At 39.1% G+C, this 16343-nt stretch overlaps 1 protein-coding gene across 1 annotated transcript in view; it reads left to right on the top strand.

Annotated features, from left to right (window-relative positions):
- The window catches only part of RNGTT (RNA guanylyltransferase and 5'-phosphatase), a 284204-nt gene that overhangs the window by 25464 nt on the left and 242397 nt on the right, over positions 1 to 16343 (top strand). The window contains exons 5-8 of the mRNA XM_066254248.1: positions 4237 to 4312; positions 7192 to 7432; positions 14100 to 14209; positions 15473 to 15574. Coding sequence (XP_066110345.1) covers positions 4237 to 4312; positions 7192 to 7432; positions 14100 to 14209; positions 15473 to 15574 — 529 coding nt within the window. The remainder of the gene's footprint in view (positions 1 to 4236; positions 4313 to 7191; positions 7433 to 14099; positions 14210 to 15472; positions 15575 to 16343) is intronic.

The raw sequence follows: 16343 nt of genomic DNA, 5'->3' as shown, positions 1-16343 counted from the left end.
GTTACACAATTAAACACTAATATCTTGAATTTTCCTCTTTGTTTTCTTAACCCCAAAACAATTCATTTTTAATTTTTGTTTCTGGTCACCCCTGTTCCCCATTTATTCTTGTAAGGTTGATTTTTCTCATACTTCATTGTTAATTTTATTCTCTTATTTTATTTTATTTTTTTTTTAGTGAGAGAGAGAGACAGATAGGAAGGGAGCGGGATGAGAAGCATCAACTCATAGTTATGACATCTTAGTTGTTCATTTATTGCTTTCTCCTATGTGCCTTGACTGGGGGGCTCCAGCCAAGCCAGTGACCCCTTGCTCAAGTTTGCGACGTTTGTGCTCACGCCAGCAACCATGGGGTTATGTCTGTGATCCCACACTCAAACTGATGACCCCGTGCTCATGCTGGATGAACCCACATTGCAAGCTGGCAACCTTGGGGTTCGAACTTGGGTTCTCAGCATCCCAGGCTCACACTCTATCCACTGTGCCACCTCCTGGTCAGGTTCTTCTCTTATTTTACATACCCACTGTCAGCAATCTTTTTTGTATTTTTCTGAAGCTGGAAACGGGGAGAGACTGACAGACTCCTGCGTGCGCCCGACCGGGATCCACCCGGCACGCCCACCAGGGGCGACGCTCTGCCCACCAGGGGGCGATGCTTTGCCCCTCTGGGGCGACCAGAGCCACTCCAGAGCCTGGGGCAGAGGCCAAGGAGCCATCCCCAGCGCCCGGGCCATCTTTGCTCCAGTGGAGCCTCGGCTGCGGGGGGGAAGAGAGAGACAGAGAGGAAGGAGGGGGTTGGGGTGGAGAAGCAGATGGGCGCTTCTCCTGTGTGCCCTGCCCGGGAATCGAACCCGGGACTTCTGCACGCCAGGCCGACGCTCTACCACTGAGCCAACCGGCCAGGGCCTTGTCAGCAATCTTAATTACACCATAGACACCTTCCATAGTTGACTAATATTGATTATTCTTGACTTTGTAACTCCAGCCAGATCTCTCTGTAAACTCTACCATTATTTACAAAGACTTCTGAATTCCATAAGAACCTTAAACTTAGCATGTCCAACTGTACTTACTCGTTGCCTTGGCTGTAAGATGATGTAAACTCCTGTACTTCCTAACCTAGTAAATAGTACTGCTGCCCAATTAGTCCCAAACCAGAAAACAAAGACTCCTTATATCTTTTCTCTCAATATTGACAGTCATTAATCCTCAGATCGCAGATTCTGTCTTAACTGTCTCTCAGCCTGCCTTTTCTCCCTGTCCCCATCACCGCGACCCTTTCACTCAGACGCCTGTCTCACACATAAATCAGTGAGCTGGCTTCCTTACTGGTTTTCTTGCTTCATTGTTGCCTCCTCTGTATCTTCTGTTGAGCTGCCACTGGAGTGGATTGTCTGAAAACTGAAAATTTTATTGCTGTGCTTAAAATTCCTTTTTTAAAATTTATTGATGTTTGGAGAGAGGGGAGAGTGAGAAAGAGGGGTAAAAGCAGGAAGCATCTGTGCATAGTAGTTGCTTCCTGTATGTACCTTGACCAGGCAAGTTCAGGGATTTGAACTGGCGTCCTCAGTGTTCTAGCTTGATGCTTTATCCACTGCACCACCACAGGTCAGGCTTAAAATTCTTTAATATCTCCCCGTTGCCCTTATAATTTCTTTATTATAGTATTTGACCGTCTTGTTCAACTGCACTTGGCATTACTGTCTTGTCATATTCCATGCTCTAGCCATTATTATATGTTTAAAGTTTGCTGTATATACTATTTTGATTCATAAATTTATATTTGCACAAATTGCTTCTTCTGCAGTTCCTTTTAGCCTTGTTTATTGAGCATTTTTCATTGAGTAAGGTTTTATTTTAAATATTAGTGATTATTTTATTTACTATGAATTATAGAAATAGGTAATTTGGCTCAATATTGGTTTTTAATATAATATTTTTTAAGTAGTAAAGACATATTTTAGAAAGAAAATTTTCCCTATTACAGAAATGAGATGAAAATGATTTTTTATTGGTATACTTTAAAAAATTATTCAATTTATAACATTTTCAATAAAGTCAGTTGCTGAAAACAAGGTCATGTTGATGAACATAATATTTGGAATATGTTATTAAAGCCAATTACAGACTTGTACTATCATCTCACTATAACATTTGATTTTTTAAAAACTACATAATGAAGCATACTTTATATATAGTAAACTGCATTCATTTGACATGTACAGTTTGAGTTTTTTATTTTTTGCAATTTATTGATTTCACCAAAAGGAAGGGAGAGAGGGAGACAGGAATATCGAGCTGAGCTGTTCCAGTATGTGCCCTAACTGGGGATCTAACTGGCAACCCTTGCACTCCGGGACGATACTCTCACCAACTGAGCTATCCGGTCAGGGCCTGTTTGATGAGTTTTGACAAAGATGCGTATGAAGCTATAATCAAGATTCAGAGCATTTCCACCTTATGTCCCATTGTTTCCATCCTTTCTTCAACACTTAGTTGTAGATTAAGCAATCACTTTCTATTTTGTCACTATAGATTAGTTTGCAGTTTGCATTTTCTACAATTTAAAAAATGAAATATATCTGACATGTAACTGTAACTTAAAGTGTACAACCTTTAGCTTACTGTTAAACAGAGATAACAGGAAAGCCTTCATTCTGAGGTTTGTAGGAGAGTGAGTTAACCTGGCATTAATGTCATGTTGGTAAGGCTTTGTGCTATCAAGCTGTTATTACTTTTTCAAAGTAATTGGAATGACTTAAAAATGTAATCAGTTTTGGAGTTTATGAAGTTCATTTACAGTTTCCAGTATATAGAAGTAGGACCACACTGATCCCAATTCCTGAAGAAAGGTTTAAGAAAAAAATATATTTTTCCTCAGCAGGTTTTTCTTTTTTTTTTTATAATTTTATTTTTTTAATGGGGTGACATCAATAAATCAGGATACATATATTCAAAGATAACAAGTCCAGGTTATCTTGTCGTTCAATTATGTTGCATACCCACCACCCAAAGTCAGATTGTCCTCTGTCACCTTCTATCTTGTTTTCTTTGTGCCCCTCCCCACCCTCTATCCCTCTCCCATTCCCCTCTCCCCCCCGTAACCACCACACTCTTATCAATGTCTCTTAGTTTCACTATTATGTCCCACCTACGTATGGAATAATACAGTTAGCAGGTTTTTCTTCTAAAAGTTTTTTTGAAAGATTATAAGGTAATGTAAAGATATAGGCAGTTGGTTTCTACAAAACTTCAAAGTAGTTTTATTTTTATTGTGCTTTATATTAATCAGTTAGTCAATTATTATTATTTTTCCTTTATTTTCCAAGTGAGAGGAGGTGAGATAAAGAGACAGACTCCCATATGTGCCCTGACTGGGATCCATTCGGCAACTCCATCTGGGGTGGATGTTCTGCCCATCTTGGGCCATGCTCTCAACTGAGCTATTTTTAACACCTGAGGCAGAGGTTCCAGGAGGCTCCACAAAGCCTTCCTCAGCACCTGGGGCCAGTTTGCTTGAACCCATCAAGCTGTGGGAGGGGAAGAGAGAGTGAAAGAGAGAGAGAAAGAGAGAAGGGGGGAAAGGGGAGGGGGATGAGTGGAGAAGCAGATGGTGTCTTCTTCTGTGTGCCCTGATCAGGAATTGAATCCAGGACATCCACATTCCGGGCTGACGCTCTACCACTGAGCCACTGGCCAGGGCCATCAATTATTTTCTGTTCCCAGTTGGTGTGTGTGTGTGTGTGTGTGTGTGTGTGTCCTTAGAGTTGTGTGTTTGGTAAAAATATCTCCTTGTTTAAAATGCGTGAAATCTTTTGGTTTTAGGAGAAATCTTTAGATCCTAGAGACAATTTGTAACTAATAAATCAATATATAACATTTAAATTTCTAGTTAGTGCTATAAATTAGATTCTAAGACACTTAAACTGACAGGTTACTAAGGGCTGAGGTTTTTTTAAAAAAAATTTTATTTATTTTTTGTGAGAGGAATGGGAGAAGAGAGAGAGAGAGAGAGAGGAACATCGCACTGTTCCTGTCTGTGCCCTGACTGAGGACTGAACCCACAGCTTCTGTGCTCTAACCAGCTGAGCTGTCTGGCCAGGGTTAGAGAGGGCTGAGTTTTTATAATGTACTTTTATAAAATAGTTGAAATGTTTTTATAGCATATTAGAATTTTAAAGTAAAATGTGTCCTCTGAAGTGATTAATTTTAAAACAATGCTACTTTATTTTCTAGGTGTTCATTGTACCCATGGTTTCAATCGCACCGGTTTTCTGATATGTGCCTTTTTGGTGGAGAAAATGGATTGGAGGTATTTGTTTCTTATAATGGAAGAAGACATATTTAGTTATTTATAAAGATTATTTATTTTTTTAGTTTTAGCACTGTATATTGCCAAATTTATGGTGAAATCATGATTAATATAATATGAATTTGTTTTCATTTTAGATCTGGTTAATCTTTACATGCCATTAATTATCTGGTTGTTTTTTTTTACAGAGACAGAGTCAGAGAGAGGGATAGACAGGGACAGACAGACAGGAATGGAGAGATGAGAAGCATCAATCATTAGTTTTTCGTTGCACATTGTGACACCTTAGTTGTTTATTGATTGCTTTCTCATACGTGCCTTGACCGCGGGCCTTCAGCAGACCAAGTAACCCCTTGCTCGAGCCAGCAACCTTGGGTCCAAGCTGGTGAGCTTTTGCTCAAACCAGATGAGCCTGTGCTTAAGCTGGCAACCTCGGGGTCTCGAACCTGGGTCCTCGGCATCCCAGTCCAACGCTCTATCCACTGCACCACCGCCTGGTCAGGCTGTTTTTTTTTGACAGAGACAGATAGAGGGACATAGGGACAGGCAGACAGGAAGGTAGAGAGATAAGAAGCATCAATTCTTTATTGGAGCACCTTAGTTGTTCATTGATTGCTTTCTCACGTGCCTTGACAGGGTAGCGGGGGAGGCTACAGCAGAGCGAGTTGCCCTGTGCTCGAGCCAGTGACCTTGGGCTTCCAGCCAGTGACCATGGGGTCATGTCTATGATCTCATGCTCAAGCCAGCGACCCTGCGATCAAGCTGGTGTGAGCTCATGCTCAAGCTGGTGACGTCAGGGTTTTGAACCTGGGTCCTCTGTGTCCCAGTCCGACACTCTGTCCACTGTACTACCACCTGACCAGGCTACTGGGTTTGTTTGTTTTTTTAAAAGCGAGAGAGAGGGACAGACAGAGACAGACAGGAAGGGAGAGAAATGAGAAGCACTAACTCATGGTTGCCGCACTTGCATTGTTCATTGATTGCTTTCTCATATGTGCCTTGACCGGGGTTGGGGATGGAGGTCTCTAGCCACGCCAGTGACCCCTTGCTGAAGCCAGTGACCTTTGGGCTCAAGCCTGTGACTAAGGGGTCATGTCTATGATCCCATGCTCAATCTGGCAACCCCGTGCTCAAGCTGGAGACCTCGGGGGTTTAGAACCTGGTTTCTCAGCGTCCCATGTTGATGCTGTTTATCCATTGCACCACCACTGGTCAGGCAATTATCTGGTGTTTTTGTACTAGGTAGCATTTGAGTTGAGTGCTTATAGAGTCTGTATATTTCTCTTTTTTTCCAGATGTTTTTTACTTATCAGAGACACGTTTTCCCAATATTTTGTGTTTGGTATTCACCTTTGGAAGTTACTGTTGTTTTTTTCATTTTTAGCAGCGCATTTTGTTAGCTGCTAAGTAAGTAGGAAAAACTTATAATGCTATACGGAAAAGGTAGTTTTGGGACAGGGTTACTCTATTTAAATCAATCAGCATGTTTTTATTGAGCACCTCTTACTAGTGAAGCACCTTTATAGATCCTGAGACATTAGAATTTTAGTTACTCAGAAATTCCTGAGAGAATGGGATGTTACTAACTGAATTTCCTCATTTACTGACTAAGGGTTATTATTTTGTTTACAGAACTTTTCACATAGCAGGTCTTTCTTTGAATATAATCAGATGAAGTACACATTTGATTGTGTATTTTATTTCCTTGTTCATGCATCCTCAGTGGTTTTCTTCTGCATGTACTTTGATACTGCCTTTCTGGCCTTTCAGATGCTCTACACCAGAGGTTTTCTTTTTGTGTGTGTGTGTGACAGAGAGAGAGAGAGAAAGAGAGAGAGACAGATAGGGACAGATAGACAGGAAGAGAGAGAGATGAGAAACATCAATTCTTCATTGCTGTGCCTTAGTTGTTCACCAGTTGCTTTCTCACATGTGCCTTGATGGGGGGGAGGGGTGCTACAGCTCAGCTAGTTACCCCTTGCTCAAGCCAGTGACCTTGGGGCTCAAGCCAGCAACCATGGGGTCATGTCTATGATCACACGCTCAAGCCAGCAACACCCGTGCTCAAGCTGGTGAGCTGCACTTAAGCTGGATGAGCCCGTGCTCAAGCCGGCGACCTTGGGGCTTCGAACCCAGGCTTTTGCTCTGTCCACTGTGCCACTGCCTGTTCAGGCTCTACACCAGCAATTTTCAACCTTTTCCATCTCATGGCACACATAAACTAATTACTAAAATTCTGCAGGACTCCAAAAAATATATTTGTATAACTTTGATTCATTCACACTAGAAGACTATTGTGTTGGCTGTAGTCATTTTTTTATTTGACATTCTAAGGGAAAAGAGGTCAATGCCCCTGAGTAAATAGTTAGGTGTAGCATTTTTTAAAAATTCTTGCAGCATACCAGTTGAAGATCGCCACTCTAAAAATGACCCCAGAGTTCTGTGTCAGATTCAGCCTATGTGTAGCCTTTCTCTGAGGACCCATGATGTGTTGTCTGATGTTGTTGAAAGTTCCTGGAAAACCAGCATGCGTTTTACTTTTATTGATACTGCTATTCACATTTCTTTGACTGATGTTTTTTCTTAGAGTCAGACCTCAACCTTTAAAGCTTTGTTTAAATTTTTCACACACTATCTAGGTCTCCTCTATACACTCATTGCAATTTACTTCTAGGAGTTATCAATGTATCTTACATTAAAACTGTTTCAGAATTATTTTGTTCCTTAATAGATTGAATGCCTTAAGACTGGGATTGTGATTTGTCTGTTTTATAAATCTCTGTATACTTCTTTTGTGTCTTAAATATAATAAATAAGTTTTTAAAAATCTGCATAAATGGAGAGTAGTGAGGAAATTGCCTGGTGTTTGTTCTCCATAGTATTGAAGCAGCAGTTGCCACTTTTGCTCAAGCCAGACCACCAGGAATTTATAAGGGTGATTATTTGAAAGAACTTTTTCGTCGCTATGGTGATATTGAGGAAGCACCACCCCCACCTCTATTGCCAGATTGGTGTTTTGAGGATGATGAAGATGAAGATGATGATGAGGATGCAAAAAAGGAATCAGAACCTGGGTCAAGTGCCTCCTTTGGCAAAAGGAGAAAAGAACGTTTAAAACTGGTAATGTTTAAAAATATTACAGTCTTTACCTTTTTCTTCAGCAGGTTTATTGAGATTTATGAAAACGGAATGTTGACTGTTTTACTAGATTTGTGAGGTTATTTTATTCTAGCTATTTCTAAAGATTCTTGATAGCCATAAGGCTTTGCCTTTTCTACAAGAACAGCTTGTTAATGGCACTGGGTGGGTAGCTTAACTTGGTTAGAGTGATGTCTTGATACGCCAAGGTTGTGGGTTCGATCCCTTGTCAGGGAACATACAAGTATCAACTAATGAATGCATAAATAAGTGGAACAGACTGATGTTTCTCTCTCTCTCTCTCTCTCTCTCTCTCTCTCTCTCAATTCCTCTCTCTCTCAAATCAATAAATAAAAGTTAAAAAAATAGAAAAAATTTGTTATGTAAATTCATTCCTGTTTTTGTTTCTTAGGTAAACCAAAGAACTCTTAGATATTAGATTGAGAATTTGCTATTTCTTTGCAAAGTATTATGAAATTCCAACTAAATAACTAGTGAAAATTTTACTAATGCTGTACAAAGTTGTCACAGAGTTAAAATAACTTTACATATAAACTCTGCTCCTTCCTGTGGGTGATATTTTTCTATTTTCTATAAAGTTGAATTGTGACGCCACTTCTGTGGCCAACTCCCATTGATCTTCTAAAAATAAAAGGCCTAACTGAAAACATTGGACATTATCTCCTTTTCTTGGGGGAATCTGAGAGATGTTGAGAAAGGTACTGGTTGTACTTGAAAGTGTGGAGGAAATTAAGTGTAACAAAGTTAATGATTCAGATGTGTGGGGATCATGGTTGAGGAGCAAATACAACACATTTTTTAGTTAACAGTGATTCACAGACAAGGAAGAAAATGCCTTATTTTATATAAATTATATTATAATATGCTTTAAAAAAGTCCCTGTTTGAAAATCATTGTTTTAATATGTATTTAAATGTTTCAGACTTTAAAACTCTGAGGCCACTGAAAAGTATAAATTGCTTTGAAACAAATAATTTCAAAAATAGTTTATATATTCTTTTAGTCTAACTCATTCTCTCCTGGATTTAGATATCTGAAATTACTGAGTCATATACCTAGGAAAATAGGAATCAGAACCTAAAGAGCATCTAAGAGCATAACATGACAGCATGTAGGTGATTGCCCTTTCATGAGATTTTTGTAAGGGATGGTTTTTATAGGGGATATAAATTTATAAGAGATTATTTTTTTTAGATATACAATCATGGGCATATGCTTAGTTTGTCTTCAGAAAAATTAAAAAAAAATTTTTTTTTAATTCATTTTAGAGAGGATAGGGAGAGACAGAGAGAAAGAGAGAGAAGGGGGGAGGAGCTGGAAGCATCAACTCCCATATGTGCCTTGACCAGGCAAGCCCAGGGTTTTGAACCGGCGACCTCAGCATTTCCAGGTCGATGCTTTATCCACTACGCCACCACAGGTCAGGCTTCTTCAGAAAAATTTTGCCTGCCATGTCTTAGATTACTATGAAGAGTTTTGATGTCATAGATTCCTGAAAGGGCCTCAGGTAACTCCAAGGGTCCCCAGGCCACACTTTGAGCACTACCACTCTGATAGGATATTAGTAACTTTATGAGTTTGTTAATGCCTATTGTTTAGTTCCTCGAGCTCAAGAATAATTCATGCTTTTCCTTGTCTCCCCACCTTGATTTATGCATTCATTAATGTCCACTGAGGCAGTGGGGACACCTGCTACTTGTCCCGAGGAGCCTTTAGACCAGAGGGGCAGGCAGAGGGCAGCAGTGATAAGCACTCTGACAGAGGTGAGTGGAGGGCTACCAAGGACAGAGCTGGGGAGATGGGTTGACCAGGTTGAGGTGGGAGGGGCAAGAAGGCAAAATTTCTGGCAGAGGGAAACATCACTAAAAATTTTAAGGACCTGCGGTGTAAGGTTTGTGTGGAATAGGGAAATCCCATTAAACTGCCTGATGTCCTGAACTTGATGCTGTGGGAAGCTTGACACCCAGGACTTCGCTGATGGCTATCAATAGGGTCAGAGGGCAGCTCTTTCAGGGAAATGCTTCACCCCAGGGCAGTGGAGGGCCTCTTCCCTGGACCGATAGCCTCTCCCAGACCCCATCCACCAAAGAGATGTGAGATGATGAATGCTGTGCCCCTCAGGGTCAGCAGGCTGACAAGGGGAGGTGGATCCCACATATGTGCTATGAACCTTGGGGGAAGCATTCACACTTGAAGGGCATTCACACTTGACTTTGGCTTCTTGAAGTCTGTGAGAATATAGTTTTATCACAGCAGAAACTTGGGGAGGTTTGTGTGTATCCCTTGATGAGAAGCCCTTACTACAAGGCTCCAGGTTTGTGCATCAAGGAAGGGCGAGAAACAACAAAATACCTGGAATTGGAAAAGGCAACCAGTTTAGTGGGTACCAGTTTGAGCAGGCTCCCTTGCAATGATACGTTTCTCCCTAGAATGTAAGATGAGCTGAGCTGTGCAGCAGAAGGCTGTATTAAAGGCAGGCCTGCAAGGTGCATGCAGCTCAGTGAGGTGACTGCCATGCAGGGCCCACTGGTGTGTCTGTGGACAAAGTAGGGGGCTCTTGTTTGTGATCTTTGCAGCCACTTCCACAAGTATCCAGAGTGCTCTCTGGTGAGTGTGGGCCAGTTTGCACCAGTGGTGTCTGGCCAGTGTATTGATTTAAATGCAGTAGCATGCAGCCCTCAGCATGAAAGGTTCATTTGCCTCTGTTCTTAAATTAGGTTAAATGGCATTGGTGTCCATATTTCCAGACTTGAAATATATGGATCCTGAGCAGTTCTGATGTACATCTGAGACTGATGGATGTGTTGGTCTCAGTTTGAAAGGGAGGGCCCAGTGCTGGTCCATAGCTGCTAGGAACTGGTTGTTACCTGATCACCAGGAAGGAACATTTGCTGTGGTTGCACTGGCAGACCCTTCTCCAAGGCTGAAGCCACGCCACTGTGGGTGTCTTTTTTAACCTTCAACTTGCTCCAAACATTCTTTCTCGATCAGAATGTCAGTGCATTTCTCGATGGCTGGGACCCGTGGCTTGAACTGTGAGGACAGCTTTGTGAGCAGCTGCTGGTGCTCCAGGACCTTCTGCATCTTTCTGACCCTCACAATTGCTGCCTGAATCAGCAGTTTGTGGTCTTCCTCAATTTTGGGGGGCAGTGTGGTTTCTTGTTCCTGCTTCTGTTTGGTTTTCACTGGCACATTGATGTTAATCCTTAATTTCTTATTTTTATAACCAAGATAAGATTTTATTAAGGTATCTGACTTAAGTTCCACCTCCACAACATTTTAATTTTTGTTTTCTAACACCAGTAACTTTGACTTCGGTACAATCTGTAGAGCGTGTGCCAAAGTGTGCATTTTGATTTGGATGCTGTCTGTTAGCTGCTGCACTGTGTAAGCATCTTCGTGTTGTCCTGAAGAAGGATTGCCATCTGGAATGTAGACACCTATGAGCTCCCTCGCATAAAAGAAAGCCAAATTTAAACACATGGAATACACCCAAAAACATAGCGCCTAAGTTTGAAGCATTAAGACAAAGTATGCCTCTACCGTTTTACTCAACACTAATTATTGCAGAGAAAAATAGAGAAGATAAAAAAAGTAAAAATGAAATTGATGCATTGTGGAAAAGATTAAGGAAGATGAAAAATAAATATATAGATGACATTTACAAGATGGTTGAAATTCTCTTTCATAAACTCAGTAGTTGTTAAAATCTGTATTGAAGCTCAGTATTTGTTCTGTAAAAGTATAGCTTGTTTAACTGCACAGACTTATTAAAATATTTCTGTGGTAATTTTGTAGGAAGTACTTGGTTGAATGTTGGTTATATTTCTAGCGTTTTAGTCCTTTTTATTTGTTGGAAAAAGTATGTTTGTGTTTTTAGGATTAAATTATGCTAATTTGGCCTTTGCTTTATGCTTATAAACGAAGCTAGGTATCTTCTTCATGCAAAACTAGTACTTTCAGAATAAAGATGCTGAACACTGAACACACATAATGCTTTCTCTCTTTTTTTTATTTTCGAGACAGAAATGTAGAGAGAGACAGGAGTTGAGAGAGAGAGTAAGGGAGGGAGAGAGAGAGAAGCATCAACTCTTTGTTGCTTTACTTTAGTTGTGCATTAATTGCTTCTCCTACATTCCTGAACTGGGGAACGGGGGATTGGACTGGGAACTGCTCAAGCCCAGCCAGCGACCCCTTCCTTGTTCAAGCTGGTAACCGTGGGCTCAAACCAGCAACCTTGGGCTTCAAGCCTGCAACTTTAGGATCACATGGAGATCCGGCACTTAAGCCAGTGGCCCCCATGCTCAAGCTGGCAACCCTGTGCTCAAGTTGGAGAGCCCATGTTCAAGCCAATGACCTCGGGCTTCAGACCAGCGACCTCAGCATTCCGGATTGAGGCTCATTATCACTGGTCAGGCTGCTTTCTCCTTTTATGAGTTTTTAGAAATGTATTTATTGATTTTAGAGAGAAAAGGGGAAGGGAGAGAGAGAGAGACAGACAGAAATTATTTGTTCCACTTAATTATACATTCATTGGTTGACTCTTGTATGTGCCCTGACCAGGGATTGAACCCACAACCTTGGCATATTGAGAGGGTGCTCTAACCAATTTAGCTACCCAACCAGGGTGCTTTCTCTTTTTAATTTGTATAAACAGATATACTTTTATAAAAATATTGAAATTATCTGTGTATCTTGATGACTATGGTAAAAAATCCTTTTTGATCTCTTTAGCTTTACTTTAAAATGTTTTCTTTTTTCTTTCCTTTCTTTCCTCCCTCTCTCCTTTCCTCCTTTCCTCCCCCTTCTCTCCCTCCCTTCTTTCCTCGCTTTCTCCCTTTCTGTGTCTTTTTTCATTTTCTCTTCTTTCATTTCTTTTTCTTTTACTTTTTCCCTTCCCTTTGCCTCCCTCATTCCCTTGTGCCCTCCCTCTCTCCCTTCTCTCCCTTCCTTCCTCCCTCCTACCCCCCCTTCCTTTCATTTATTTGTTACTATATTTAATGGTAGAGAGGTGATGGTGTAATAGAGATAACTAATACTCTTTGATCCTTAGGCTCATGATATCTATAAAGTATGCTTATTTAAGAAAAAGTAGACAACATCGCAGATAACTATGGTGTAATTCAGAATTAGGATCTGAATCTGTCAGTTGGATTTGACTCAGAACTCTTTTATATTTGACAGGGATATATGTATAATATATCGTTTGTTTCTTCCTTCCCAAGTTGCTCAATTTGCCAGAAGGTTGATCATTACAGATTGTACACCATGTCTTTTTATTCCATAATTATTTTAACAGCTAGAGTTGTTTAGGGGTTTTGCTTAAGGCCCATGCCAGACCTCTTATGGGTTTGAATGTAATTGTAAGATGTAGTCTATTTGTTAGTCTTCAGAGTTTTCAGGAGTGTTATTTATTTGATTTATAAATTTTCTATCTGCTTTATTTTCCCTGTGATATTTAAAAAATATGCTTGCTTGTCTGATCTGTGGTGGTGCAGTGGATAAAACGATCTGAAATTCTGAGGTCACTGGTTTAAAACCCTGGGCTTGCCTGGTCAAGGCAAATATGAGAGTTGATGCTTCCAGCTCCCGCCTCCCTCTTCTCTCTAAAATGAATAAAGTAAAAAAAAAAAAAAAATGAATATGACACCAAAAATAAAACCAGTTTAAAAATATGCTTGTCTGAAATACAGTAAGATACTTTATGTAGATCTGAATTAAAGAATTTTAAGTAAAAAATTCAGTGATGAGTATTTTTTAGTTTTTATGTTGCTACATCCATAATTGTAGCTTAGCTACTTTGTCTACTGTTATATTATTTTTCTATAGCACAAAGGCATATATTGTGGGTGTTTATCCCCTTAAAATCCATATTCAATAAGTGAGGGGAGGGAAACTCCCTTACCTCTTCTCAAATGAGAATCATTGATGAATGATATAGGGTAGACCTGGGTTCAAAATTCTGTTTTTAACCACATGCAATCTTTATGTCTCATATACTCATTTGTGAAATAAAGATAATAAAATCTACTCTTCAGAATTATTTTAATATGCCAGATACTTGGAGCTTGAGTAGATGGTAGCTAAGTTATTATTGCTGTTATGATTTCTTTTTCTTTTTTTTTAATGACAGAGAGAGGGGCAGATAGGGACAAACAGGAAGGGAGAGAGATGAGAAGAAGCATCAATTCTTCGTTGCGGCATCTTGGTTGTTCATTGATTACTTTCTCATATGTGCCTTGACCAGGGGGCTACAGCAGACCAAGTGACTCCTTGCTCAAGCTGGCGACCTTGGGGTTTCAAACCTGGGTCCTCTGTGTCCCAGTCTGATTCTCTATCTACTGCTCCAGTGCCTGGTCAGGCGCTGTTATGATTTCTGAATAGTGCTTAAGGATGTTTTGACAATATGATGTAGACACTGGGCTATATGTGTACATTGAAAATCATTTGCTGGATTATGGAAAACTAGTGTACAATCCCAGGGGAGTTTATAGAGCCTCCCAGAGAAAATAATTTCTGCTTCACGTATTTGCTTAGATTTGTGAAAATAAACGATTCTGTCTCAATCTAGTCTTTGGAAATAGATTTGAACTCTAATGAAATGTTTTTCTTTTCCTTTTATTTTAAGGGTGCTATATTTTTGGAAGGTGTAACTGTTAAAGGTGTAACTCAAGTAACAACTCAACCGAAATTAGGGGAAGTACAGCAGAAGTGTCATCAGTTCTGTGGCTGGGAAGGGTAATAAATACATTAATGTTTTAAATAAAATTTATTCTTACTCTGCAACACTTAGCATTGAATAAAACATTAACATAGCTTTTGTGCCTCTTGAAATTTGTATGTTTAGATAGAGTGCTTAAAAAGATCTCAAGTAAGAGTTTATCTTAGAATTGGGCACTGGAAACCTGTGTAGTTATGTTAACCAGTGTCACCCCAATAAATTGAAGTAAAAGAAAGAGTTTCTCAGATTTTTCTCAAGACAAGCAGTAACATAAATAGACAGTTGAGTCAAAAATTAGATGACTCACATTTTCCCGGGAGAAAAGAAAGTTACTGTTGTCACTCTCTAGGATTTGTTTTGTACATTTGATTCTTCTGTCGCAGATTAATGTTTGGGTTGCCCTTATTGTATTATATTAAGGGAGAAGAGGTGAAAATTGAATGTGCTGCATTTTTCAGTTTTCCTGTAATTGGAAACCTGGGAGAGTCAGCTTTAATATATTCTGCCCTCTACCGTGACCTGAAATTACTTATCAGGCATTTAATGGGAGAGGATTCAGGAGAGCATTCACTGCTCTTATCTGTTGCTCTTGGTCTATGATTATTTCTGTTGATCATTGCTGTGTATGGCAGAAAATTGTTAATGCATCCAAAACAACATGATGAAACAGTATTATTAATTTAAAAATTCCTGATATAAATGTCTTTTTGAGTAGTACATACAGGTCAATCACCTAGAAATAATTTTAACTAAAAGGTGAAAGTGTTGATGGAGTAATACTGGCTTTAGTGTTATGTCAAACTCTTGCCAGTGTACTTTAATCTTGACCTGTGTTTCTCCTGTTTGTCACTTTGGGGCATCTTTTGAGGAGATATTTGCCAACCCTGCATAGTTATACCAAGTTAGCCATGTCATGATAGAGGAATATGGGATCTAGAATAATGTAAGATGACTAAAGCAAGACTTAAACTTCTTCCTGATTAAAAAGACTTGTAAACATACCTGCTTACTGTTTAGATCATGAATGTTAATATTTAAAAATTAGCCCAGTAGTTATGATACAGGCAATTAGAATCTTGTTAACTTGCATTCTAAAATGTAAAGAAAATAACCTTTTGTTAGCATTCTTGTGAAGCCTGATATTACCACAATTGACATTACTCTCATGATAGATAGGGAGAACATTGTAATAAATGTGTGACTCACGTGAGATTGGTTTAAGACATGTATTGCTTTGTATGGATATGAAACATAATAGTAATGAAATGTTCTTCTTTAAGGTCTGGATTCCCTGGAGCTCAGCCTGTTTCCATGGACAAGCAAAATATTAAACTTTTAGAGCAGAAGCCATATAAAGTAAGCTGGAAAGCAGATGGTACTCGGTAAGTGTGGTTTCTAAAAAAATTATACAAATAACTAATGTTTGAAGAATATTGCTTTGTTGTTAGAGAAGGTTTATATTCTGGGAAGTATGAATTTCTGACTTGAACAGCAAAGTAAGGCAAGTTTTAAATATTGGATAGTTTTAGCTTTGCTAGTATTCACAGCTATGTAATACTCTTGTTCTGCTAAGTTTTGGTTTCAGAGTTCTGTTAGTTTGACGTAAATCAATACTAAGTTTAAGTTTGAAAGTGTTCCCTCTTGATAATATTGTGTTTTTTGGTATGTCTGCTGCCCACTACGTTGTCTGTGATGGTTGCAGGGGGATTCTAAATTTAACATACGCTGTTAGTTTACAGTTAAAAAGTTACCAAGTCTTCCTGATTCATTCTATATTTTGTTTCCTTGAATAGTTTTTCTCTTTCTCTTACTCCTTGCTAATTCTCTTTGTAGTTTTATACACTCTTAAGGTTGTTGAATTCTTACAGCAAAGCTTAGCTTCAAATTTTATATTCCTAAGTTTTAAAATATTTATTAGTATAAATTTTATACTTTCTCAATACTATTTAACTTTTTCTTTCTGTTTTATAATCCATATTTTTACAGGTTTCCTACATGTATTTAGCAAATCTTCATTTAGGAAATAGTCATGGTAGTTGAAATAATTATTTTATAGGTATTAATATAGCGGTCCTATTAAATTTTTTATACTAAAGAAAATGTTTTAGAATAATTAGGAGTGCATATATATTTTATTTTTTTCTAGCTTTT

Source organism: Saccopteryx bilineata, chromosome 1, assembly GCF_036850765.1.
Source record: "Saccopteryx bilineata isolate mSacBil1 chromosome 1, mSacBil1_pri_phased_curated, whole genome shotgun sequence".
Taxonomy (NCBI): Eukaryota; Metazoa; Chordata; class Mammalia; order Chiroptera; family Emballonuridae; genus Saccopteryx; species Saccopteryx bilineata.
The sequence above is the reverse complement of the archived record's forward strand: the minus strand, read 5'-3'. Positions and strand labels throughout refer to the sequence as shown.